The sequence below is a fragment of the Nyctibius grandis genome, chromosome W, assembly GCF_013368605.1.
Source record: "Nyctibius grandis isolate bNycGra1 chromosome W, bNycGra1.pri, whole genome shotgun sequence".
Classification (NCBI taxonomy): Eukaryota; Metazoa; Chordata; class Aves; order Nyctibiiformes; family Nyctibiidae; genus Nyctibius; species Nyctibius grandis.
In genome coordinates, this window is record NC_090694.1 from 5,167,856 (window position 1) to 5,193,186 (window position 25,331).

Sequence of the window (25,331 nt, forward strand, 5' to 3'; positions counted from 1 at the left end):
GGTTTTCAGGTGCCAGTTATCCCCAAAAAGGGCTGGTGTCAGGCAAGGGATGTGGCAGCCTTCCCTGCTTGGCCCCCAGGGAGTCTGCCTATGAGAGGGACAGGCCGTCCTCAACCCTACTGCCATAGGAGGATACAATGGCCAGCATTTTCTCTGCAGTGCAGAACAGAGGTGGCATAAGGACAGGGAAAGAGTAGTGCTGGCAGGCAGATGGCTCTGAAGTAGGACAGAGCACCTGAGCAGGGGCTACTCACCCTCTCCAGGGGCTTATACAGCCTCCTACCACAGCAGGAAGTTGTGCTATTTAAACACAGTGTTCCCAATTTCAGTGTTTTTCTCCCCATTGCTATGCACGAGCCCTCTTCTCATGGATAGTCCCATCCTTCTGCCATTTTGAGATGAGACTCGCCTCACCTGTCTCCCCTCTCCCCTTAAATCTAGACAGGTTGATGGAGCCCTCCTCTATCTACCAGGCTTTGGTGCTGAAATTTCCACCACCCAGGCCCTGCACAACTCCTGCCGCAGGGGAGATTGTCCTCTCCAGCGTGGCTCAGCCCCAAAGGCCTGGGACATTCTTCTGCCACACAATCTGCATTTAACCCTCTTTGCAGAAATCTTCAGTTCCCGCACCCCCACTAAAAGCCAATAGCACGTAACCACTCTGTGTGTCCTATGGCCATTGCCTCAAACAGGCTCTCCCCTTCGGTTCAGGGCTGGGCCGTATCCAGCCTACCACACCGCTCTTGTGTGCATGATGGGATCAGACCCAGGGCTTCTCTCATATAAAACACTGAAGTACAGCAGTAGCACATTTTTCAGTTCAGAGAAGGAAAAATAAACCAAGGAGCAAGGCAGCAACCTGTAAGTGGAAAGGAAGGATAAGAACCATGATCAGAACCTGACTACTGAGTATGAGGCACAACAAGGGGCAGGCTGGCAGCAGAGAGCCAAGCTTGTCATCAGAAGCCCAAAGGGATGCACGAAACATTGCAGGGGAAGGGGGAAATCTCTCCACAGAGCCTAATGAACAGTGCTGCTGCAGCATCAGAAGAGGAAGCTCCCCTCTTCCCTAATCATAGTGGGGTCACGCTGCACCACAAACTCCAGAGACAGCCCAAGAGCCCTCTTGTGCCTGCCTTCAGGCAGGGCAGATGAAACAGAGATTGCTGGAGAAGTCCTTTGCTGCAAAGGAGCCAAAGCAGCAGGAGACCCGACAGCTCAGGGACAGCATGGGAGAAGCAAGAAATACCTGCTACCAGACTCACTTACTTGGTGCTTCTGGCCAAATTAGGGCAGGGGAGAGAGGCTGCCAAACAAATTTCTTCTGTTAACTTGAGCTAAGAGGCATAAGAATGAAGAGCAACCTTGAATGCACCAGGGAAGCAAGCGTGCATACAGATGGGCTCCACCAGACTGAGTGCTCAGATAGCATGAGACACAGGGTTTACAGAGACAGCACAAGCTACGCTGCACCAGTTCCACACAAAGGAATTGCCAGGGCCTGGCTAGAGTTTTGTTAGATTTTTATTAATTTTTTGTATTATTTTTGTGGGATATTTTTTATACAGGCTAGCATTGTACTCTTTGCTAAAGCTGCTGATTCTGCCACATAATTTCTGAGAAATTTCTGTTCTAGTTTAAGTCGGTTCCCCTCCTTGTTAATTCACTGTCTGCCTCCCAACTGAACACTGGTCTAGATTTGTGTTTGCAGAAAACATTCCCTGTACAAAGTCTGACGTGCAGCTACACTGTTCGGACTGAGGAATGAAGAAGCCAAGAGTCCATTGAACATTGGATTTTTCCCTGTACAACGTGGCCTGATTTGGAGTTTGGTCCACCGAGGACAGCGAGTTAACCGTAGAGATCATCGTCATTGTCTTCACTGTACACGTTGCCTCCACTGCCACCTCCTGTGCCTTGGCTCGGACCGGCGCCACCCTGGTTACCTGATGGGAACCTGCGTGCAATGGTGCAGAAGGGGAGAAGAGATGCTGTTCAAAAGCCTCCTCACAGCTCAGCATGATCCCCTCCCTTCACGCCAACACTCTGGTGCCAAGTAGGACAGGCAGGAGAAATGGGATGAAGCCTTACGGCAGGTCACACAAAAGGCTTATACAGCTGCTGGATGTTGCTTGTGTTAAAGGAAAAAGGGGTTGATGGACTTCAGGAGCACTAACAGAGCAGCTACAACTGACCTGCAGCACAGACTACACCTGCCACATGCTCAGCTGTCTGCTGTACATGCTGGGGAGAATGGGAAAAAATGGTGGAAGAGGGAATTTGTTACCCAGAATCCAGCAGAAAGTTGCCTCAGTGCTCTGTTCTGGGGCTGGCTGAGCCACACTGCCCTCCCTCCACTCCCCCACGGTTACCTGAAGCTGCCGAAGCCACGGCTCTGCTGTAGAGTCTGTGCAAACATCTCATATTTCCTGATGTCGTTGTCACTGACAGAGCGGCGAGCAAAGCGCATGGCCTCCTCAAAGTGATCCCTGCGTATCTCAGGAACTGGGTCGTCCTCCTCCACTTCCTGCATCGGGACAGAGGGCCCAGGTGAGCTGCGTGCCTGAGCTCCACGGCCCAACAGCTGCCCACAGCCTCCCTCTAGGCCAGGATGCTCCAATGCCCACCAAAGTAGGGGCTGGAGAGAGACACTGTGGCAGACTGAGTCATGACTGCAACAGGGGCCTTCTGAGCAATGCTGACAATGAGGCGCCCCAGGAGGGCCTTGCCCTCCCACAAGATGAGAACAAAGTGCTCCAGCTCCACGCTCTGTGCCGAGAGCCCACTCATCCCCATCCGAGGATCATGGAGAGGAACACATCCTACCTCACCAATGGGCAGAGGTGGGCTGCCCGTCTCATGAGCAGGGAGAACTCAGAGTGCCCCACTCACCATGGCGGAAGGGTTGGTCTGCCTCTCGCGTTCTCGCCTGATCTCACTCTCGATGGACTCGCGGATGGCCAGTTTGCAGGCACGCTGGCAAATTTCTGTCAGGTCAGCCCCCGAAAAGCCATTGGTCATCTTAGCTAGGAAATCCAGGTCAACATCCTAGTGGAAAAAAAAAAAAGGCAAACCAAGAGAGGCCTGTCCTTTACACCTTACGCCCTCAGGTGACAGAGGTGTCTTTAGATCCCATGGTATCAAGGTGCTGCCTTAACTTTGGCCAATTTTGAAAAGATGAGCTGTTAAGGTTCTTGTTTTGGGGAAAAGTTAACCACATACAAAGGCAGGCCACACTCCCCGCACACCCAGCAAGACCCTGTGAAGCAGCTGTAAATCATAGAATGGTTTGGGTTGGAAGGGACCTTAAAGAACATCTAGCTACAACCCCCCTGCCACAGACAGGGACACCTTCCACTAGACCAGGTTGCTCAAGGCCCCATCCAACCTGGCCTTGAACATTGCCAGGGAGGGGGCATCCACAGCTTCTCTGGGAAACCTGTTCCAGTGTCTCACCACCCTCACAGGAAAGAATTTCTTCCTAATATCTCATCTAAATCTACCCTCTTTCAGTTTAAAACCGTTACCCCTCGTCCTATCACTACATGCCCTTGTAAAAAGTCCCTCTCCCGCTTTCCTGTAGGCCCCCTTCAGGTACTGGAAGGCTGCTAGAAGGTCTCCCCGGAGCCTTCTCCTCTCCAGGCTGAACAGCCCCAACTCTCTCAGCCTGTCTTCGTTGGAAAGGTGCTCCAGCCCTCTGACCATCTTCATGGCCCTCCTCTGGACTCGTTCCAACAGCTCCATGTCCTTCTTATGTTGGGGGCCCCAGAGCTGAACACAGTACTCCAGGTGGGGTCTCACGAGAGCAGAGTAGAGGGGCAGAATGCCTCTGCACTGTTCACCCTCAAGAAGAGGCAGGTTGACTTGTGGATTTAGGATATGATTTGCTCAGGTCTCAGCATTAGGAGTCAAATGAAACACTGTTAGACTGGAAATGGAGATGGGGCACAGGCAGACCAAGACAACCAACCTCCTCCTTCTTCCCCTCAACTGAGGGAGTAGTACTGCAACCTCCTTTGAAGCTTTCCTTCCCAACAGCACCTAAAAAGGTAAGCTTGACATAAAATAGCTTGAGCTCTCACTTGACATCTGCTTTTCTCTGATTAACTATCAGTTGCATTATTGCCTGCTCCCCAGGCAAGGGACATAACTCTTGCCGATGATGAGTTCAGCAACAGTTAACTGCAATGGTTCCTCTTCAATTTCCATTTCCCACCCCTGTTTTCTACATTTACTTTTCTTTCAGAGCACAAGAATCTTTTTCATCTTGCCATACCAGGCTTTCCTGTTCCCACATCATGGGCAGAACTCCACTATGTGATAAAGACCTGCTGTGCTTACACACCAACCCTAGCTTCGTTGATATCTAGTCTCTGAGCTCAAGCCTCCCCCTACCTCTTAATTTCCATTCTTCAGGAACTGAAGGTTTCCTAGCTCTGTACTGCGTGGAGCAGTCACCAGCCCTCTGCTCTATCCCCAGCTTGTGAGGAACACGTGCAGCACACAGCAAACCCAAGTCAGACACAGTCAGGGTGCAGATCCTACCTTGGCAACTGGTGATTTTCTCAGGTTGGCCTTAAGAATAGCAACCCGTGACTTCTCATCGGGCAGGGGGATATAGATGAGTTGATCCAGGCGGCCGGGGCGCAAGATGGCTGGGTCAATGATGTCTGGCCTGTTGGTGGCACCGATGATGAAGACGTTTTTCTTGGTGGACATGCCATCCATCTCTGTCAGGATCTGGTTGATGACGCGGTCTGCAGCACCACCACCATCGCCAATATTCCCACCTCGAGCCTTTGCAATGGAGTCCAGCTCATCAAAGAAAAGCACACAAGGGGCTGCTTGGCGGGCCTGAAAAAAGCAAATGGGAACAATTACTCCATGTTAATACCAACAGGCGAGGAGCACGCTGATTTCACACTAAGCCTACCCTACAATTAAAGCAGCTCAGAGGAGTACCAGAGCACTGCTGCCACAAGGAGAGCTTGGAGGAGCTGCTCCGGAAGAGTCTCCTGCCACACAAACCCTCAGTTAAATTCTCCTGAACAACAAGCTGTATTTCCCCAAAGCTAGGAGCATTGTGAACCAAGCAGAAGGATGGTAACTCCAATGTCTAGAGGGAAAGCTGTAGCCAATTTGCCTGGACCAGAACTCTCCCTGCAAGATCTGGGAATGTCAATTGGTTATTTAGGTACTCAAGTATCAGTAGGTGAGATATATCAAATGGAAGGGGGAAATCCAATCACTGTCTTCAGCTACCTAATGGGTAGTTATAGGGAAAAGGGAGCCAGATCCTTCTTCGAGGTGCAGTGAAAGGATGAAAGATCACAGGTACAAATGGCTGCAAAGAAAATTCCAGTTACAAATAAGGAAAAAAAATATTCTTCACACAGAGAGCTCAAACACTAGCACAAGGCCCAGAGAAGTCAGGGATTTTCCATCCTTAGCACATGTTCAGAACACAAGGCCCTGAGCAACCTGATTGAATTTCCAAGTTATCTCCCTGCTCTGAACAAACAGCTGGACCAGATGGCCTCTGAGGTTCCCTCTCAACCTAATTTTTTCTCTCTCGCTCTCCTTCCAACTTTGCTCTTTCAGCACCTTCCCTGACCACAGGAGTGAGGATTCCCAAGATAATGCATGCAGACACCTCTTGGGACAGGAGGTCACATTATCTACAGGGGAACTGGGTAGTAGGAGTGAGCTCCTTTCTAAGCTCTATTGCAGGACTAGAATAGAACAGAATAGAACAGAATAGAACAGAATATTTCAGTTGGAAGGAACCTACAGTGATCATCTAGTCCAACTGCAGAAGAAGAAGAACCCGTAGCGTGTCTTGAAAAATCTGTAGAAGGTGATGGCTAATGAGGTGTCAAAGTCAGTTTTCATGGATGCAGAGAATATCTATGCCATCCTAATGCTAGCCTCACTGCTAAGACTCTGGGGCATTTATCATCGTGTAACAACAGATACAAATTGCAGCAGGAGAAAAACATTTAAATAGCTATGTTGCCAAAGAGAATTAATTCCCTAACATCAGGAAAGCAGCCTCTGCTCTCAGTGCAAGCGGGGAAAAGACAAAACACACAAACAAGAACCAAGCCAGTAAGACAAGTGCAGTAAAGAATGTTTTGGGGGTATCAGCACAAACATAGCACAAGGAGTACAAGATACACTTACCTTGTCAAAGATCTCACGCACGTTAGCTTCAGACTCGCCAAACCACATGGTGAGCAATTCTGGCCCCTTGATGGAAATGAAGTTTGCCTGGCATTCATTGGCAATGGCTTTGGCCAGCAGTGTCTTACCACAACCGGGTGGCCCATAGAACAGAACCCCTTTTGATGGGGTCATGCCAAATTTGAGGAACTTGTCTGGGTGCTCCACAGGATACTGGAGAACAAAACAAACAAAAACCTCTTGTGATGAGCCAGAACAGGTCTGTACCTTAGAATCACAGAATGGTTTGGGTTGGAAGTGACCTTCAAAGATCAGCTAGTCCAACCTCCCTGCCATGGGCAGGGACATCTTTCGCTAGATCAGTTTTGTTTCTGCTCCTACCAGAAACACTACCTGAGATTTCTGGTGGGTTAAACACAAGATTCTGCCTGCTCGGTGTCACTGGAGTTTTTAAATGGGCACTGGTTTGAAAAGCCCCACAGCTAAATTGTAAAGTTGCCTTAAACAGTCTATTTCCACCTACGAACTAAGTACCAGTTCAGGTAGTTTTCCAGCACACTTAACCCCAGCTTCACTCTGTCCTGCAGAAGCAAAAGGGAACAGCTCTTTATCTAACCTATTTGCTCTGCCCTCCAGAGACAGGCAAGGTGTCTGATGTGAGCATTTATCCTCTGCAACAAGGTCAGAGATAGGTGATGATCTTAACATCAGAAAATTAGACTGAAAAGTAGATTCTTTTATTCACATACAGGCTGTTTTTACAGTGCCAACTGAAAGCAGGGATGTATCAAACCCAAACCACCCCAACGCAGGCAGGCACCAGAAGTTTCCACAGACCATTCATGACTTTGTTGCAGCCTCTCCTTTCATAGAAGGCTTCACAATTACTTCTCACCTGTCCCTATGCTAACGCTGATGGAAAGCCCTTCAGAGGCTCTCTGTATGAGAATCTTCATCCATTTTCTGGCATATAAAGCCACCATGTAATAGTATTCTCAGTGGTCCCACTGCTGGTCTCCACTTAAGAGAAGCAGAACTGCTGCTGTTTCTGTATGTAGCAAAATACCCACCCAAGATGTCACTGTAGACTCAGCTAAGGAAAGCCTGATGCTGCTTTCCAGCACCTTCCTCTCCCTAAGTTCACTAAGATGGAACAGCATAGTATTTTCAGTCCATTACAAGAAAATACCATTAAAATTCTGCATTTACCTTGTTCATAGCCCAAACAGGAATGTGAAGAAGTTCTGTATTTTATTATTATTTTTCAAGCTGACTAGGCAAAAGTCTGTTGGAAACCCTTACCTGTACAAGTTCCTGGAGTTCTCTCTTTACATCTTCTAGACCACCAATATCTTCCCAGGTAACTTGTGGCACCTCCACCACAGTCTCCCGAAGAGCAGAAGGGTTGCTCTGGCTCAGAGCCCACTATTGTTAGAAGAAACAGCACTATATAAATTCTAACACATTATGTTCACATGCTTCAGATAAGCAATTAGACATTGCACCCAAAAGAAAGAGGGGCACTCCTTCATTACCCTGAAGTCATCCATGGTCACAGCCAGCGAGTTCATCACTTCAGCATCAATGGTTTCATCTTCTAGGTCTATGAGATCCATTTTCTTTCTGATAGCCTGAAGAGCAGCTTCTGAGCAAAGAGCAGCCAAGTCAGCACCAACATGGCCATGGGTCTCGTTTGCCACCTGAAAGCAGAGCACTAACTATGACTCACAGGGATACAAACAAGCGCTCTGCAAGGGCAATGCATGCTCTGGTCACTCACTCAGAGGTGCAACAAAACTCTGGAGGACAGGAACATCAGTGCTCTGCTGCAAATTCAAGACAAGTGTTATCACATATTTAACAAAGACACTGCTGTTCCACCTTCTACTTGAGATCAAAGCTGCAACTAGAATTCAGATGGTGTGCAGAAAGATAACCTTGAGGACTGCAATTCATTCAGGACAGAGATTACAGTAACCATCCAGTATCACCATAATGTTCACCCAGCTCTGTGAGCGCTGTTTCAGGCTTGCTTTATTTTTAAAGAGAATGCCACAACAAACAAACCCAGGAGGACAGTGGCAAGGCACTTCCAGACTGGACTGATACACATTTGTTTCACTTAGCCATGCCATTCTTAACTAGCAAGTGAGGATTTTTGGTCACTGGTAAACTAGTTAGAAGGAAGCCCAGAGATCACACATTCACCCAGTTTCACACTGTCCTAAATGAGCAGCTACGTTTACACGATCAAGCCATAACAACTCTTCCACTACAAAACAGAGCATCAGGAACATCTGTCTGCAGAGACAAGCTTTCCTAACAGCATGCTACTCACCTGTTCCAGATCCACATCATCAGCCAGTTTCATATTTTTTGTGTGGATCTGCAGGATCTCCAGGCGCCCGGTGGCATCTGGGATACCGATATCTACCTCTCTGTCAAAACGACCTGGGGAGTACAAAACATATGCTGAGCTGCTGATTCTGTGAACTAAAGGAGCTGCAGTTGCTGCCTTCCTCTGACAGAGGAATATGATGACGAACCACAAACACATACAATTTCAGAAAATGCCAGAGCTTTGGGTTTCTCTGCAGCATCTATCAGCACAGTAGCAGAGTCAGATCAGAGAAGGAGGAAAGGTTTTAGCCATTTAGGAAAAGTGAGACTACTGTATTAAATAGAGTTCAAGATTATATAAACACAGAGGATTTTTGTTTTTTTTTTTTCTGAGCCTCATTTATAGGAAAATATGCTTCCAACACACCATGAGACATTTTTGTTTATTCCTACCTTTGTGTCCTCAGCACAGGAGTCCACAAGTACTGAGAGATTTAATTTTTCAGAACTTTCACAGCAGTACCCAAGTGGTGAAAAACATGAACTGCCCCAATATCTGGCGAGGCAGGAAACCTACGTATTATTGCAGTATTAACTAAGGTACGTACACCTATCATTTTCCTCTAGCCATAGCTGTGCATTCAAACGCCTCACTACACATTTAAGAGGCCGTTTTTTCCTGCAAACTTGACTGGTTTGCTATTATAGACTTTACCAACTGGTCATACAACAGACATTCATTCACACTGCAAAGTTTTGAAAACCTGAATCTCAGAAACTACCAGACTTCTCATCAGTAAAAGAAATTGGACAATTCAGAGCCTTCTGCAACCTGAGGCATGAACAACCCCTTAAGTGTTTAGTCCTGAAATAGCCTCACCTAATCGATGAGGTGAAAAAGCATGTTACCCTCTAAGTATTTTGTTATTTCTACAAGTTCTAACCTAATAAAGCACAGAAAATTATACCAAAGGCTGAAAGCCTAGAAATGAATCTCAAACAAGTAGCTGGAGACAAGTCAATAGTTTATGTAACACGCAGGTGTCTAATATTAATTTCTGCTCAATCTTTCCAAGGCCCCTGAAGCATAGCCCATAACAAAGTATCTGATACACAAAAAAGATGTCAATCATGGTTACCAAATCGCCTGAGTGCTGGGTCAATGCTGTTAGGTCTGTTGGTAGCTGCCATAACAATCACGTGTGCTCTCTGTTTCAGTCCATCCATAAGAGTCAACAGCTGAGACACTATGCGACGTTCCACCTCTCCATGTGTCTATGGAAAGAGAAAGTAATGATTAGACCAAAAGCTCTACAACACAGCACAGGAGCTAGTACTGCACCACAGCAGACAGATACAACAGATGCAAGCTGTTAAGAAACATCGTGAACTATATCGGATTCTTCTGATATCCAACTTCTGATGTCCAACTGAATTCAAGTGTTAAGTTAAATACTGCTTTATCCTGTAGTCAAATGCAGAGATTCACACCAGCTGCTACCAAAAAATATGTACTCCTTTACCTTCTACAGGCTTTTGTTACCTTCTCTCTCTTAGGAGCAATGGCATCCAGTTCATCAATGAAGATGATGGCAGGAGCGTTCTTCTCTGCTTCTTCAAAGGCTTTCCTCAGGTTGCTCTCAGACTCACCAGCCAGCTTGCTCATGATCTCAGGACCTGAAAAAATAATGGCACTGTGGCACCCAGAAGAGAGGCAGCTAGTCCCAAGGCATGAAGCTGAATTTTTTTAGTACAACATTCACATGGGAGTATCTATATTTCAAGCCAAAGCAAATACTATCAACCAAGTTCACTAAATTTGCAGCTGAACAGGCAAGAACAGCATGCAGAATTACTTTCTATCATTATTCTGATGTTTTCGGTTTACTCTAACAGAAGGCAGCACTAGTCAATGAGCTACTTTTAGCTGCCTCTTTCCTTACCCTATTTCACACTTGGTGAGCTTCTCTGTAATGTGCCACCACACACAGTTAATGCCAGTCCTAGCTTGCAAGAGAAGCAATCAAATTATATGGTGATGAATTATCAGGGTAGGGAAGGAAAAAGCTGTAAGATATTGAAGCTGTCTTTAGCTTGCATTACACAGGTATACATTTACCTCTGTAAGATCCTATAAATAAGTTCCAAAAAAAAAAAAAAAACCCACCACCAAAAAAACAACACCCCAAAATCCCAAAAACTCCAAACCCATCTCCTCTCAAAGAATAAATAAAAAAAATAAAAATGTGTAAGCATATCATTCCCAGAAGGACAGACAGCATTGCCCTGAGATCTCCTACAATTGCTGAATGCTAGTGCAGGCTCACAGATTTATTTTGGTTTTACAGATTTTTCCATCATGCTGATGGGAGTAGTAATGAAGAGAAAAGTATGCTTCTAAGAGATCCAAGGAAAAGAAACCCGACCCTCAGGAGTGCAAAGCTGCTAGCTGACTGAAGTGTGCCAGCTGCAGAGCTACTGGTGCAGGCAGGTACCAAGAGTGTTTCATTACAAGTAGAATCATAGAATGGTTTGGGTTGGAAGGGACCTTAAAGATCATCTAGTTCCAACCCCCCTGCCACAGACAGGGACACCTTTCCACTAGACCAGGTTGCTCAAAGCCTCATCCAACCTGGCCTTAAATACTGCCAGGGAGGGGGCATCCACAACTTTTCTGGGAAACCTGTGCCAGTGTCTCACTACCCTCACAGGAAAGAATTTCTTCCTAATATCTCATCTAAATCTACCCTCTTTCATTTTAAAACCGTTACCCCTCGTCCTATCACTACATGCCCTTGTAAAAAGTCCCTCTCCAGCTTTCCTGTAGGCCCCCTTCAGATACTGGAAGGCTGCTAGAAGGTCTCCCCGGAGCCTTCTCCTCTCCAGGCTGAACAACCCCAACTCTCTCAGCCTGTCTTCATAGGAGAGGTGCTCCAGCCCTCTGATCATCTTCGTGGCCCTCCTCTGGACTCGCTCCAACAGCTCCATGTCCTTCTTATGTTGGGGGCCCCAGAGCTGAACGCAGTACTCCAGGTGGGGTCTCACGAAAGCGGAGTAAAGTAACTCACCAATTCATACCAGCTCTGTCTACAACACTGCCTGCAGCTCCAGGCTTGGGACTAGCAGACAGAGAACGCATCACTAATTCTGACAGTTATTTTTATTACGCAATAGAAGTACAAGTGTCTAAAGAAACATCTGGCTCATTAGCATGCAGTGACACCTTCCACACACTTAGGAAGTATATGACAGGGGCGACATATGGTTAAAAACGGTCCATTTACATCTGATATCTCGAGATACAAAGCAAGTCACTTCCCTACCACTGCTCACTGCTATGCTGTGTTATACACTCTTTTGCTTTCAACTTCATGGGTCTAAGTGATTGAAATCAGAAAAGAAAAGCAGCACTCCTTAAGTACAAATGTTCAGTTAATTCCAGCACTGACTGTAAAATGGGACAGAAAAACAGTGAGGAAAATTCAGAATCTGGTCCTTACTGGACATAAACCAGTATCCATCTCAACTGCTACAGGTAAAGAGTGATCACTAGGAGGTTCTGTCACTTGCAGCTAAGTCCCAAGGTATTCATTATAGCTTTCAGGACAGTTCCTCCCAATTAATTTTATGTGAAACAGAACAGGTCTTGTGCTTTACTTGGGGGAAAAAAGAAATCCACAGCAGATCAGCTTCTTTTTTGAATGGAACATGCTGGCAGCAACAGAAACAAGTGTCCTGCACCCATATACATAGAATAATCTCACCACTTCACTCCCAGCTCTGCCCTCACCAATATAAATGAACACTCAGCCAGACTCCAAGTCCCTGCATCACAAAGCTGTCTTTCCAACCACTCTGCTACAAAACAATCAAGCTTAAGGGAAGTGCCACTACAGACACTTCCACACAAATGGCCTCTAAGTGTCCCCAGAGGCACACTTCAAAGAGGTAAGGAAGGATGTCAGGGAGACTCTGTAAGCCCTATTAATACCATTCATTATCATGAGATGGATGAATGAGCACACAGCAGTTCTGGGGCCAAAGCAGCCACAAAACTTACCATTGATCAGGAAGAAGAAAGCCCCCGTTTCATTGGCCACTGCTCGGGCAATCAGTGTTTTACCAGTGCCAGGAGGACCGTACAGCAGGATCCCACGTGGAGGCTAAGGACAAAGGCAAGGGACTTAGGTGGTGAGCTAGTATCTGAATGCCTAAGTAGCGTTACAGTGAAGCTGTAAGCATTTGATAAAGCCAGTCCAAAATTGTGATGCAAACTCACGCAACAGCTGCCATCCCAGCATTGCTATCAACACCCTTACTACTTTGCATGACACACAAACAAAAACCTTGCCAGTAACTGACAGTGCTGATTCAAAGCATTCCTCTGCTTTGCAAGTTGCCAGTACTTTAATCTGTGTCCAAAATATGTAAGGAAATACTTTTCTAACACCAGCATTAAAAGAAACCCCACAAATTACTTATTCCCCTCCCAATACCTCATAAACCTCTGACATCAAGAGTCATCCGCAAGGGCGAGCCCACTCATCCACCTGGTGCACACAGGGACTTACCTTCACCCCTATGGCCTTAAAGAGCGCAGGGTGTCGGAGGGGAAGTTCCACCATCTCTTTGATTTGAGCCAACTGCTTCCGGCAGCCACCAATGTCATCATAGCCCACTTCATTCAGTGACTCTTCTTCATCCTACCCAGAAAGAAATACGTTAAACATTTGAGTGAAAACAATAGTTCAACAATTCTTCCTGGTCTACAGAACTCAGGAATCCAGGTTTTTTGCTCATTACCATTTTTTTGCTGTCTTGAGATTCTCACTTTCAAGTCTTCCTGGTGTCTTTTACAATTGTTTCTTAGCTCTCTCTTCCCAGACATGCATAGGGAAATGCCTGCGCATACCTAGACCTCACTGAAGCCCACTCTCTTGAATGACAGTCTCTGCTGCCAGGACCCCTACAGACTCTAGCACAAAACAAGTTGTGTGTGACTCTCTGATGTGGCTAACAAAGATAACAATAGACAATGAAGCCAAATGAATTCCTTAAACTTATGTGATATTTCTAACTACTTGATATACCCTAGCTACCATACAGTTCTCCAACATAGCATTTTCTTTTGGGATTTACTCAAATTAACAGAGAATGTTAAGATCCAGATGTGCAGATAAGACCAACCGTAACCAACTCTTTCAGTATAGCTCTACAGCATCCATTCATTTGGCTGTCCAAATCTCTACTGGCCTTAGTTATCTGTAACATTAGGTCACACTAAAATAATAAAATAACACAGCCTGGAATCTCAGAGGGGCTTAGTCCAAGCCCCACAAACAGGAACTACTATACTACTTCAAGCAGGTTGCTCAGGGTCTGGCCCTATCAAGCGCTGAAGGTCTCCAGGTCTGGAGATTCTTGCCCTCTCTGGGCCTTGCTCCAGGGTTTGGGGAAACCTTTTTCCTAATATCTATTGGGAATTTCCCTTGATCCAGCTTGTGCCATTGTCCCTAGTCCTGTCCCTGGGCACAGCTCTTGGAAGAGCCTAGTTATCCACCCCTTCCCATCAGGCAGCTGCCAGTAAGCCTGCCTCTTTGCCTTCCCTTCTCCATGCTGCATCAACCCACTCTCCCAGCTGCTCCTCATTCATTCTGACCTCCAGCTCCTCATCATTTTGGTGGCCTTGGCTGAACTTGCTCCTATCTGTCTCTTCTGCGTCCTGAAGAGCCCAAACTGGACTCATCCAGTGCCCAGACATAGTCTCACAAGTGTCAAATAGAGGTGAATTTTTCAGAAGGCAGCTAACTACAAACCAGCACTCACCCCGATTTGCAGGTAGTAAAAAGGCACGCACTTTATGAAGTATACAACCACCTTAGCTCATTTCTCTGTGATTTCCTACTCTGTAACAGTAAGGTGGCCAGGACCTGACAGACAATCCACTCAGGCTGCCTCAAACTTGGGACACTCAAGGCTAGATACCTTAAGGGACTGGGGAAAAAAAAATAATTTAAAAAAAAATCAACCATTTAGAGATTTCAAATTTCTCACTGAAAAAGCACTAATTGCTTTCTTTTCATGTGGCATGAAATTTAGCAACATTGTAAGCCCTTCCTGCTATGGATCAAGGGAACTTTGGAATTAAAAGATGCATCTAAGTCCAGCATAAGATATCTGGAAACAGATGCAAAACCAGCTGCTGCCAAAGTATGGCACCTCATCAGCAAACCTAAGCATTGGTGCTATCTCAGCATCTGAGGAAGGATACTGGAAACACATTTCTCTGACTACCTTCAGCAGCAGCTCATCTCCCGAAACCAGCGGTTTTAATCATTACATTCAATACACAAAATGCCAAAACGGGAAATGCAAACACTGCTGCTCTCAAGGACTGTCACCAAAACAGATTTTGGACAGAGGGGATTCAGTAGAACCGCATGGCAGGATTCTGCTCACCTCTCGTTTGATAGGCTCTCCTTCACAATGGATCACTGTGTCCGGAGCCACTATGCAGTAAGGACTTGGATCTGTCTCCACCACTTTGAACTCCACTGCACGCATCCCTCCACGCACCAAGAAAATGTCACCTGTAAAACCCCACACTTCAGTAGCCTGCTGCAACAGATGTCTGCAAAATGTCAACCCTTGTACTACCAGCAGCCCCAGAAGACAATGAAGTGGGTTACATAGGCATACACTGCTGGCATTTTTAACACTGCTCTGCATTTTAAACTCAAGAGCTGCATGTACTGTGACTACCCAAGCACCATTTAGATCTGTAGCAGTTGAAGTTCTCAAATTTCATCAAGAAACAAACAGCAAACAAAACCAGCAAACAACAGAAAAAGAATACTCTGCCTAAATACAAAACACAAAGGCAAGGAATCACTTTTTTTTTTCCATTCAGTTTCAATTCAACATTTCTAAAACAGGCAAAAAACTCTAACTTAATAAAAATTCATTTTGAAGTTATTATAACTAGTTGTTACTAGCTATAACTGGTTGTCTCCAGAAGCAGAATAATATATAATACTGCACTATGACTCCTGGCTAAACTGGGCTATAGAAGCTGGATAACTTCAACTTCTGTTTATACTGTATTAGGACCTATTTGTTCCAACAAAAGTGCTACTAGCACAACTCTAAAAGTACATTTGTTTTTTTTATGCACTCTCCCAGTTATTAATTAAATTACTTTGAAAAAGTGAATTTAGTCAGGGTGCCAGCTAGTATATCCAACCAATTGATTAATATGTGGGCAACTCTCCAATCCCATCAAGTGGTAGCAACTCAGGAGAAAATCTCATTAAACTGAGTTCTACCTGAACCTTTTCTGATGCTCTCCCATCCCATGTAGCAAAAAAACACAGGAGAACTATTAAGCTGCTCTGCCAGCCAGCAACAGATATCACCCTTTCTTCTGAAGATTAGGAAAAAATTAAATCAGCACCAGCAAAATCTCACTCTACAGATGTCAGTCTAATGCTTCGTGGAGATCTGTGCAAGCTTCTAGAAATTCTCTTTATTCAGTCTCAGGACTAGCTCACACTCGCTGCCATCAAGACTTCAATAACAGGCACTATTACCTTTCCTAATGGGTCTGTATGCTTCCAGGAAGTACGGCTTGAGATAGACCTCAAACAGATTCCCTGTGATCCCTTCTACTGTGTCATCAATTGGCAGCACATGGATACGTTTGCCATATTTCACATCTGGGCAAGGCTGGATGCTGCAACAGAAGAAAACTCCAGTTAGCCATATCATCCTGGACTTACACTTGAGTCTGGAAAAGGCAGCGATGTCCCTTCCCAGGCCAGTACAAATGCCAGAAAGGACCCTCTAAAGCCCTGGTGAGACTTCCCACCTGCATAAGAATGCTGACAAGGCAAAAATCATGCCCATCAGAGAGCTAATCTTCACAACACACACTTTCCTTCACTCCTCTCAGCCCTATCCCAAAACTGCTGGGGAGTTTCATACTTTCTTCCTACTCCCTGCTCTTCTGTAGTCCCCCTTACCATCCCCAAGGCACATTCACAAATTACTAATGCAGCCTAAAGACCTGTGAGAGTCATGAACTAACTTTTGTTTCAACAAGGAGCTACTGCTGAACCAACTGTAAGAGAAAGGGAGCTGGGGGAAACTCTTTGTTCCTTCCTCTCTCTCTCATAACTTACTACAGAGAACAGAGCTCCTGTTGCTGATAACCCTGATTCTGAGAAAAGGCTCTCACAGTACCAACCAGGGGTAGCCAGGTGTCTATCAATCCCCCTTTGTGGAGACTGACATTTAGGTTAAAGTCCAAAGGCCCCTTCCCCCTTTTTAAATAAACATTCCAGCTATTATTTTACAGTGTAGGCCAACAGCCTACTGTAGCAACAGCTCAGAGTATCAAGCTGTGGCAGAGAGGCAGAAAGTTCAAACTGGCTTTGCCAGCTAAGAAAAGCCTATGTGGAACTGCAGCTGAGCACGCGACTTTTCATACACTACTTTGAGACTCTCAATAGATTCTTTTACCACAGGCTTTACAGAGAGGATATAGCAGAAGGGTAAAGGAAAAGACAGACTGCGCCAGAAGGAAAACTGTTGACAGACTACAAGCAGGAAGAGATTAGCGCATGAATCTGGATTTTGGCAGAAACCAGGCCACAGAAAGTAACACAATAAGTACTTAAAGATCATCAAGAAAAACTTTGAGAGCAAGAGGTGTGAAAATTCTCTGACCCTTGCAACAAAGCTAAGACAATCAGTAACACATCTGGAAGGCTGAGAACCACTACAGATGCAGTCCCAGCAGAGGAGGGGAGAGCACAGGCTGAGCTGTCACACTAGAAATTACTCCAACAGTAACCTCACATCAGGTTAAAGTAAGGATTCACCTTTATTTTAAATCCAGACTGGCTCAAAGCACTGTTCTGTTCCAACTACAGTCATGTTCAAAACTTGCATTTTCTAGTGGTAGAGAGATGGGTGGAACAGACTCGTTCCTCTCCTCTACAGAGTTTGTATGAAACACATTTTACATTTAAATATTATTCCAGATATCACCCCAGGAAGTCTAGTGTCAGAAACCAGGCTCCAATTTTCCCAGAACATGCACAATATTCCAGATTAGGAAGATGCTCAGGAGAAAGAGCTGTCAGCCCTCACATATTTAAACTTGCAGATTAGCATTTTTATGTTTAAGAAATGCTCACGTTTTTCCCCCCACTCCCCTCATAGAATGGAATCTGCCTCCTGTAAGCCAAGATGTATACTTCAATGCTTTCCCACTACCTTCTGCAAGCATTGCACAAAATTCCTGCAACACTGTTAAAGCATTCCTTATTTTAAAATTATTTTATAACAAAAATTGGAATATAAACAACCTTCAAGGATTTTTAATCTTGCTATTTGACTGATTCATGTTTTTGTCACTCATTTCCAGCAAGTTTTAACTTCTGTTTGTCATAGGGCAGCTCAGTGCTTGAGCTAACCATACTATGAGATCAATTACAATGTTGCTTACTGCTTTCTACAGTTAACTTTGTAGACATTAAAAATTTAGACAGGAAAAACTTGTGAATTCATCTGACTGCAAATTTGGGAAGACGACTGTGACAACAGTGGGGTAATTGAACTAAATTTAATGACAGGACCTGGGCTCGTGAAGGTCCTGAAGAGACTTCAAGAATCTTTAGCATCATTTTTTAGTATTAATCTGAATATGCATACAGCTAGAAACACATGCAAAAGTAAACTGAGATCTCTGATGTAAGACACACAGATGAAAACATTTCTGTGATCTCCTCTGGAAGACATAATAATACTTCCTGAAGACCCTGTCTCTGCTACAGACTGAAACAATTCAGAGCCAGCACACAAATTATTTAGGCAACCCAGGGATACGCCAACAGTTAGCAAACTAGTCCTCACCTGATCACATCACCCAGGCGCACTCTCAGGTTGTTGCGGACAACCCTATTCATGCGAATCTTCTCATCTGAGCAGGTATCATCTGACAGAACAATGCAGACTGCTTCTCTCCTCTTCTTTCCTTTTAGCAGAACAGTGTCTCCTCTGAACAGCTGCAATTCGTCCATTTTTGCCTGTAAACAATAACAGCATTAGACTAAGCTTTTGACAAAAAAAGAATTCAAGTATTTGAAGGAGAGTTACTTGACTTTGGAGAATTACATCTTGGAAGTGATATACTAGATCTACAAAGACAGAGGCTCCCACTACACCAGTCAAGAACTAATCCTGAAGCCAGACTAAGGTCACAAGCTCAACTGAATCCTAGAAGTTGAGAATCAAAATATATTTTATCATGGAAGAGTGTTAGAAAACAAGACAACCCACCTCCCTCACTTGTAACTGCTGCAGCTTCTGACACAAATACTTAGATTCATGTTGCAAAGTTACATTTCAAGTTAATAGACAGCAACAGCTTCCATATTACCAGATTAAATGCTTTGCTTTTATAGATGACGCACCTGGGACAGTGACACAACACTGTTGTCTTCATTGATGGCTTCATCAACAATTAACCGATTGGGCCTGTTCTTCTGCTTCAGAATAGCAGTCGATAAGTCATCTGCTTTAGAACTGGCAAAGAAAACAGAAGTTAAATGAGTCCAAGTGATATTGCTCCCTCCTTTCCAGCCACCCTCCTGTTTTGGTCTCCATTTTCTACAGGTTTCTTTGTTGTCTTGTTTAGAAAATATATTTGTTTGTAAGACAAAGGAGAATATTATTCCTAGGCACCAGTTTCAGGAGTTCAAAGCAGAATGTTTTCTGTTACTAAATATAACTACTTTACTATCCTCAAATAGAAATAGCTATGAAGCTATCTATAAAAAGAAGAGATCATTGAGATGTCTCACCTCTGTGCCCAGCAAGATCATGGAGCAGATCCTCCTGGAAACTATACTGAGGCACATGGAAATCATGAGCCGGCAATGTGTGCTTGCAGCCCAGAAGGCCAACCCTATCCTGGGCTGCATCAAAAGAAGCGTGGCCAGCAGGTCAAGGGAGGTGATTCTGCCCCTTTACTCCGCTCTCGTGAGACCCCACCTGGAGTACTGTGTTCAGCTCTGGGGCCCCCAACAGAAGAAGGACGTGGAGCTGTTGGAACGAGTCCAGAGGAGGGCCACGAAGATGATCAGAGGGCTGGAGCACCTCTCCTATGAAGACAGGCTGAGAGAGTTGGGGCTGTTCAGCCTGGAGAAGAGAAGGCTCCGGGGAGACCTTCTGGCAGCCTTCCAGTACCTGAAGGGGGCCTACAGGAAAGATGGGGAGGGACTTTTTACAAGGGCATGTAGTGATAGGACGAGGGGTAACAGTTTTAAACTGAAAGAGGGTAGATTTAGATTAGATATTAGGAAGACATTCTTTACTGTGAGGGTGGTGAGACACTGGCACAGGTTGCCCAGAGAAGCTGTGGATGCCCCCTCCCTGGCAGTGTTCAAGGCCAGGTTGGATGGGGCTTTGAGCAACCTGGTCTAGTAGAAAGGTGTTCCTACCTGTAGCAGAGGGGTGGGAAATAGATGATCTTTAAGGCCCCTTCCAACCCAAACCATTCTATGATTCTGTGATTCTATGTTTCTGACTGTAAGATGTTTCACCTAAAAGAATTAGTCAGACTGATCTGAAATCACATGTAACCACTGCTACCGAAACAAAAGTTCAAGTCTATTTGGTGTCAAATCCCAGATAAATAGGGGAATTAAAGGACAATGCTGCAGCTCCCCTGACAGGAAGAGCTGTAAGAGTTTAACCTGTCAAGGCCTATTAGTTAAACCTAGCGAGCCAGGAGAAATATTCAAGTACTCACGAAAAATGGGGGGTTCTTTCTTTTTTTTAGGATATAAGCACCTTTCTAGAATACCTTCACAGGAGTCACTGAAGCTCTAGCCCACTACGCCACAAGAAATATGACAGATAATTCGTTTGCCTGACAAAATGGAGCACATCAAACAGCAAGGAAATGGAAGAAAGGCAGATTAAGTGATTTCCTTCAAAATCTAATATAGCAAATAATTCACTTTACAAAAGAAATATGAACTTGAACCAACTGATTCCCGAGGAGCTCTTGGAAGTTGTACATTAGCCAGGCACAAGAGCAGCAGACTTTTGTAACTTCCCTTGGTGGGCGTCTGACTACTCTCAAAGTAGTCCAGATGTGCCAGTGACTAAAGTCAGAACAGAAAACTTTGCACAGTTTGGTTTGGTAGGAAGGCCCTACAGAGGGATCTGGACAGGTTAGATAGATGGGCCGAGACCAACGGCATGAGGTTCAACAAGAACAAGTGCCGGGTCTTACACTTCGGCCACAACAACCCCATGCAGCTCTACAGGCTGGGGGAAGAGTGGTTAGAAAGCGGCCTGGCGGAAAGAGACCTGGGGGAGCTGATCGACAGCCGGCTAAACATGAGCCAGCAGTGTGCCCAGGCGGCCAAGAAGGCCAATGGCATCCTGGCCTCTATTAGGAATAGTGTAGCCAGCCGGTCTAGGGAAGTGATCATCCCTCTGTACTCGGCACTGGTGAGGCCGCATCTTGAGTACTGTGTCCAGTTCTGGGCCCCGCACTTCAAGAAAGATGTTGAGGTGTTGGAGCGAGTCCAGAGGAGGGCGACCAAGCTGGTGAAGGGTCTGGAGGGTCTGCCCTACGAGGAACGGCTGAGGGAGCTGGGGTTGTTTAGCCTGGAGAAGAGGAGGCTCAGAGGTGACCTTATTGCAGTCTACAACTACCTGAAGGGAGGTTGTAGTGAAGTGGGAGTTGGCCTCTTCTCCCGGGCAACTAGAGATAGGACAAGAGGACACAGCCTCAAGCTTCACCAGGGGAGGTTCAGGCTGGACATTAGGAAGAATTTCTTTTCAGAAAGGGTTATTAGACATTGGAATGGGCTGCCCAGGGAGGTGGTGGAGTCACCATCTCTGGATGTGTTTAAAAAAAGACTGGACATGGCACTTAGTGCCATGGTCTAGTTGACAGGGTGGTATCAGGGCAACGGTTGGACTCGATGATCCCCGAGGTCTCTTCCAACCTGGTTGATTCTGTGATTCTGTGATTCTGACCAAAAAAAGAAAAAATAAAGTCTTCCTTTGTCCTAAGCAAGCAGCAAGCACCAGCAAAGAGTAGGAAGCTTTGTGGACAACTGTGTTGGCTGTACACTTTGGCTCCATTTCACTGTTTTAGGGACAAAATCACCAGAAGAAATCAAACCTTGAGTGGAAGTGGGAAAGCAAGCAGCTACACAGCACAAACGCAGACTGTGGCAGCACTGCATCACTTGGCATGCTCACTGCATTTTAGAAGTACATCAGAGAGGGGTGACATACCTACAGTGTTATGTTACCTGAGGTCCCCCTACCCCTCAAGAGGCTTTTCCAAGACAGACTATGTGGTATTGGCTCCTTTCTCTGACATGTAAAAGGGGGAACAACACCAAGCAAGCCTATGAGGGCACCCAACTTGTTTCCAAAAGGTTTTCAAGCTTCGCATAAGCACTGGTAGCATAGGAAACGTGTTGGAAATGAGAGGTAATATTATTTTAAGTGAACAAAAGGAGGAGTTGAAAAACATATCTTTCTAGGACTGCTAGCACTGGGAAAGTCTCCCTTTTCCTCTCTTCATTAAAGAGTGCAAGAGGTAAGAAATCGATATCCATCCCTTTCAATGACCATGTGAGATGTTACAGATCCATTCTCTAAACCCAAAAAGACACAAGAAAGGCTGCTGCATACATCCAGGAAGGAGCTCATGAATTTCATCTTCAACCTAAAATGTGGTCTTGGTAGAGTCCTAAAAGGTCTGGGATTTCCAGGAAAACTGAGAGTGCAATAAGAAAACTGAAACCAATACAACGTCAGGCCAGACAGGATCTTGTGGTTAAAACAGTGGATAAAAACAACAACCTACTTGTAAGGACCTTGCCTCAGCATTAGTTCCTGGACACTGGAAGTTAATTTAGCAGGTAGATTTTAAAATTTGAGCTAAGGGACACCAGAAAGAAACAATTTAGCCTGTTCAAAGTGTGAATGTAAATCATACCCCTCTGCACGTGAGATGTGGATCCAAAGGCCTTTTGATAAGAAACTGCTGCCAGACTTTGACTACATAAACTGTCACTGAAACTGAGTGTCTGTCTCTCAGGATGCAGAGATTGCTGTGCAGCCTAAAAAATAGTCTGGGATACGAGATAAAAGTAAATGGAAAAGGAACTGGACAGCAAGTGGAAGCTTTTGGACCAAAACTTTCAATAAACCAAAAACTGTATAAATCTGGAAAAAAGTTCAGATACCTTCCGACACACAGCAGTGCTGAACAGCACAGCAAGAGGTCCACTTAGTTCTGCTGAATGTGAGGAAAAAAGTTTTAGTACTGAAGAACTGAATCTGCAGTTTCCTAAGTAAGAAGGGAGGGCTGGATCAATGTTGTCAGTATATTACTGCACTTAAAGCAACTGAAAAGCTTGGAGGCATTAAAAATGGAATAAAGGTCTCCAAGAAACAGCATGCAGACATCTAAATTTGTGGGGTCAGCTCCAGCTATCTGACCTGACAGTTCTGCAGACAAAGAAACAAAGGTGTTAAGAAATTACATGACAGCTACACAGGAGAGTGATGTTATTTCTCCTACAGACAAGGGTAAGGACTTTGATAGGCAAGCACTACCCATCTTCCAGTAGCAATTTAGAATATTATTATCACCATTTGCCCTCATTGCATCTCTCCTGGGGGTTCCTCATGCTGTAACTGAGATGACAGAGCAAAATATGTCTGTGCACCTCAACCATGCTCAGACAATCAGCAACATCTATGCATCAGGGAAGGAGAGCCTGAACTGAAAATACTAAGCAGGAAAGCCTAAGGCATGGGTTGGGGTTCTCTCCTGCCAACTTTCCTATGTGTGCTGGTAAGATTCAGTGAAGGGCAGGACAGACAGCTAACCTAGGTAATTTTTAAAGCTCCTCAATGAGTTTCCAGTCAGAATCTCTTCAGAAACCACATTCTATTAGCTCTTGCAATGCTACTCTCTGTGCTAAAGCTCAATTCAGCAAGATGGCTGCCAACAGCATTGACCCAAAAATTGCAACAAAAAAAGTAACTGTTTTCCAGTTGTAGAGTAACTTTTGTTGATTCCTATTTGGTGAGAACAACTTTGCAAAAGTATAAATTTCTTTTTAAAGACACTGTTCACCTCGCTCAGACTCAAAATAGGCCATCGCTTCCCTCACAAGCTCTACCACGGACACTAAATTCTTGGCACACCTTGCTGGAACTGACTTAGTAGGACCAAGTAGGTCTAAATTGCAGGAGTTGCAAAAGAAAAGGAGAAAAAAAAACCACAGACACTAAAGGGACTGAAAGTGCCTCTGGCAAGGCTAACAAGTCACTTAAATTATTCTTGGATTTAGGAAATTATCTTTAGGTTCTATTTTTACTCCTCTCAAGGGGCAATGAAATGGCTTGCGCACGTGGGCTGGAAGCTGAGAGAACAGTATTACTCAACTCATTTTTGAGGAGCACAAAAGATGACCCTCAGCCTGGAAATGAAAACAGAGCGAGTCAAAACACCAGAGATGAAAATATGGCCGGTTGCCTCAGCTGCCACAGAGGCCAGCCCAGCACAACATATCTGCCTCTTCTAATGCCAAGTCACTTCTAGCCCGATCCGAGGGCCGCTGCGGGCAGGAGACCGGGACGTGCCTCTTCCTCCTCGCTGCCCCGCCAGCCGCTCCGCCGCTTTCCCCGGCGCTCCGGGGCCTGGAAGACAAAGCCCTCCCTGGCTGAGGCCTAGCCCAGGCGGCACGGCCCCGGGCGGGGGCACGGCCAGAGCCCAGCCTCACCCTCCTCATGACTCGACACTTCCCAGGGAGGCCCGGGAGGGGGGGAAAAAGGGGCGACGGCGCGCGGGCCCCCCCCCCCCTGCGGGCACGCGCCTGGCTGGGCGCGCGTGAGGAGCGGCCCATCCCCCTCCCGGCCCCGCCCCCACCTCCTCAAAGCCTGCATGACACAGCGAGATCGGTGGTCGGATCGGGTCCGCTGCTGGGCTCTGCCCGGGCAGCGCTGCGCCGTGCGGGGGCGAAGTAAGGAGAGGTAGGCCGAGCCGGGCCCAGCATCGCCGCGGCCTGCCGGTGGGCGGCCCACACTTACTCGGATCCTGAGGCCATGGCGCTGGGGGGGAAAGGGGCAAGGGGAGGCAGCCAGCGGCGGCTCCTCGAGACGGGCGACGGCGAGTCTCGGGCAGGCTCACGGCAGCAGCAGGTCGAAGCGCTTCGCGCTGACTGAACCTTAGAGCCGACTCATCGGAAGGGGAAGCTCTGCCCCGCGCTGCCTCGCCTGCCCAGCAACAGCGTGCGCTGACCAATCGGAAATTCCACCCGGCCAGCGCCTCAGCCAATCGGGGAGGCGGAAGCGAGGGGAACGAAGAAAAAAAAGAACGAGCGCTCTCCCTCCTCCGCTCCGCCCCGCTCCTCTCCTTTCCCTTCCCAATCGTCACGAGCCAAGCGCAACACCCGTCAGCCAATCGCAGCACCGCCCCTGCCGTGGCTGTTCTACAGGGCAACACGGGTCGGGCAGCCAATGGCAAAAATCCACCAATGGGAAAATCCAGGCGGAAAGTCCCACCACGATGGCCATTCGGGTTAGCCTCGTCTCGCGATTGGCTAGCGCTCGAGGAAAGGGAAACGCGCGGGGAGGGTTGCAGCCAATCATGAGGGGCAGGAGGTGGGTGCTTGGGGAGCAGCCAGAGTGCACTAAACGCGCTCGGCCTCGGCTGGCGGGGCTGCATGCGTGGGCGCGCGTAGCGGGGCAGGTTT

At 46.3% G+C, this 25,331-nt stretch overlaps 1 protein-coding gene across 1 annotated transcript; it reads right to left on the bottom strand.

Moving 5' to 3' along the window:
• Window positions 1-1,506: 1,506 nt before the first annotated feature.
• Window positions 1,507-24,859, bottom strand: LOC137675733 (transitional endoplasmic reticulum ATPase). Its single transcript, XM_068421924.1, has 17 exons — window positions 24,667-24,859; window positions 19,002-19,113; window positions 18,442-18,614; window positions 16,113-16,255; window positions 14,983-15,113; window positions 13,095-13,226; window positions 12,584-12,686; window positions 10,067-10,200; window positions 9,663-9,798; window positions 8,522-8,634; window positions 7,719-7,883; window positions 7,486-7,608; window positions 6,184-6,396; window positions 4,546-4,854; window positions 2,893-3,048; window positions 2,373-2,527; window positions 1,507-1,957 (listed from the first exon to the last, which is right to left on the bottom strand). Exons 1-17 carry the CDS (start codon window positions 24,681-24,683, stop codon window positions 1,852-1,854), a joined length of 2,421 nt encoding a protein of 806 aa, XP_068278025.1. The 5' UTR covers window positions 24,684-24,859; the 3' UTR covers window positions 1,507-1,851.
• Window positions 24,860-25,331: the final 472 nt, after the last annotated feature.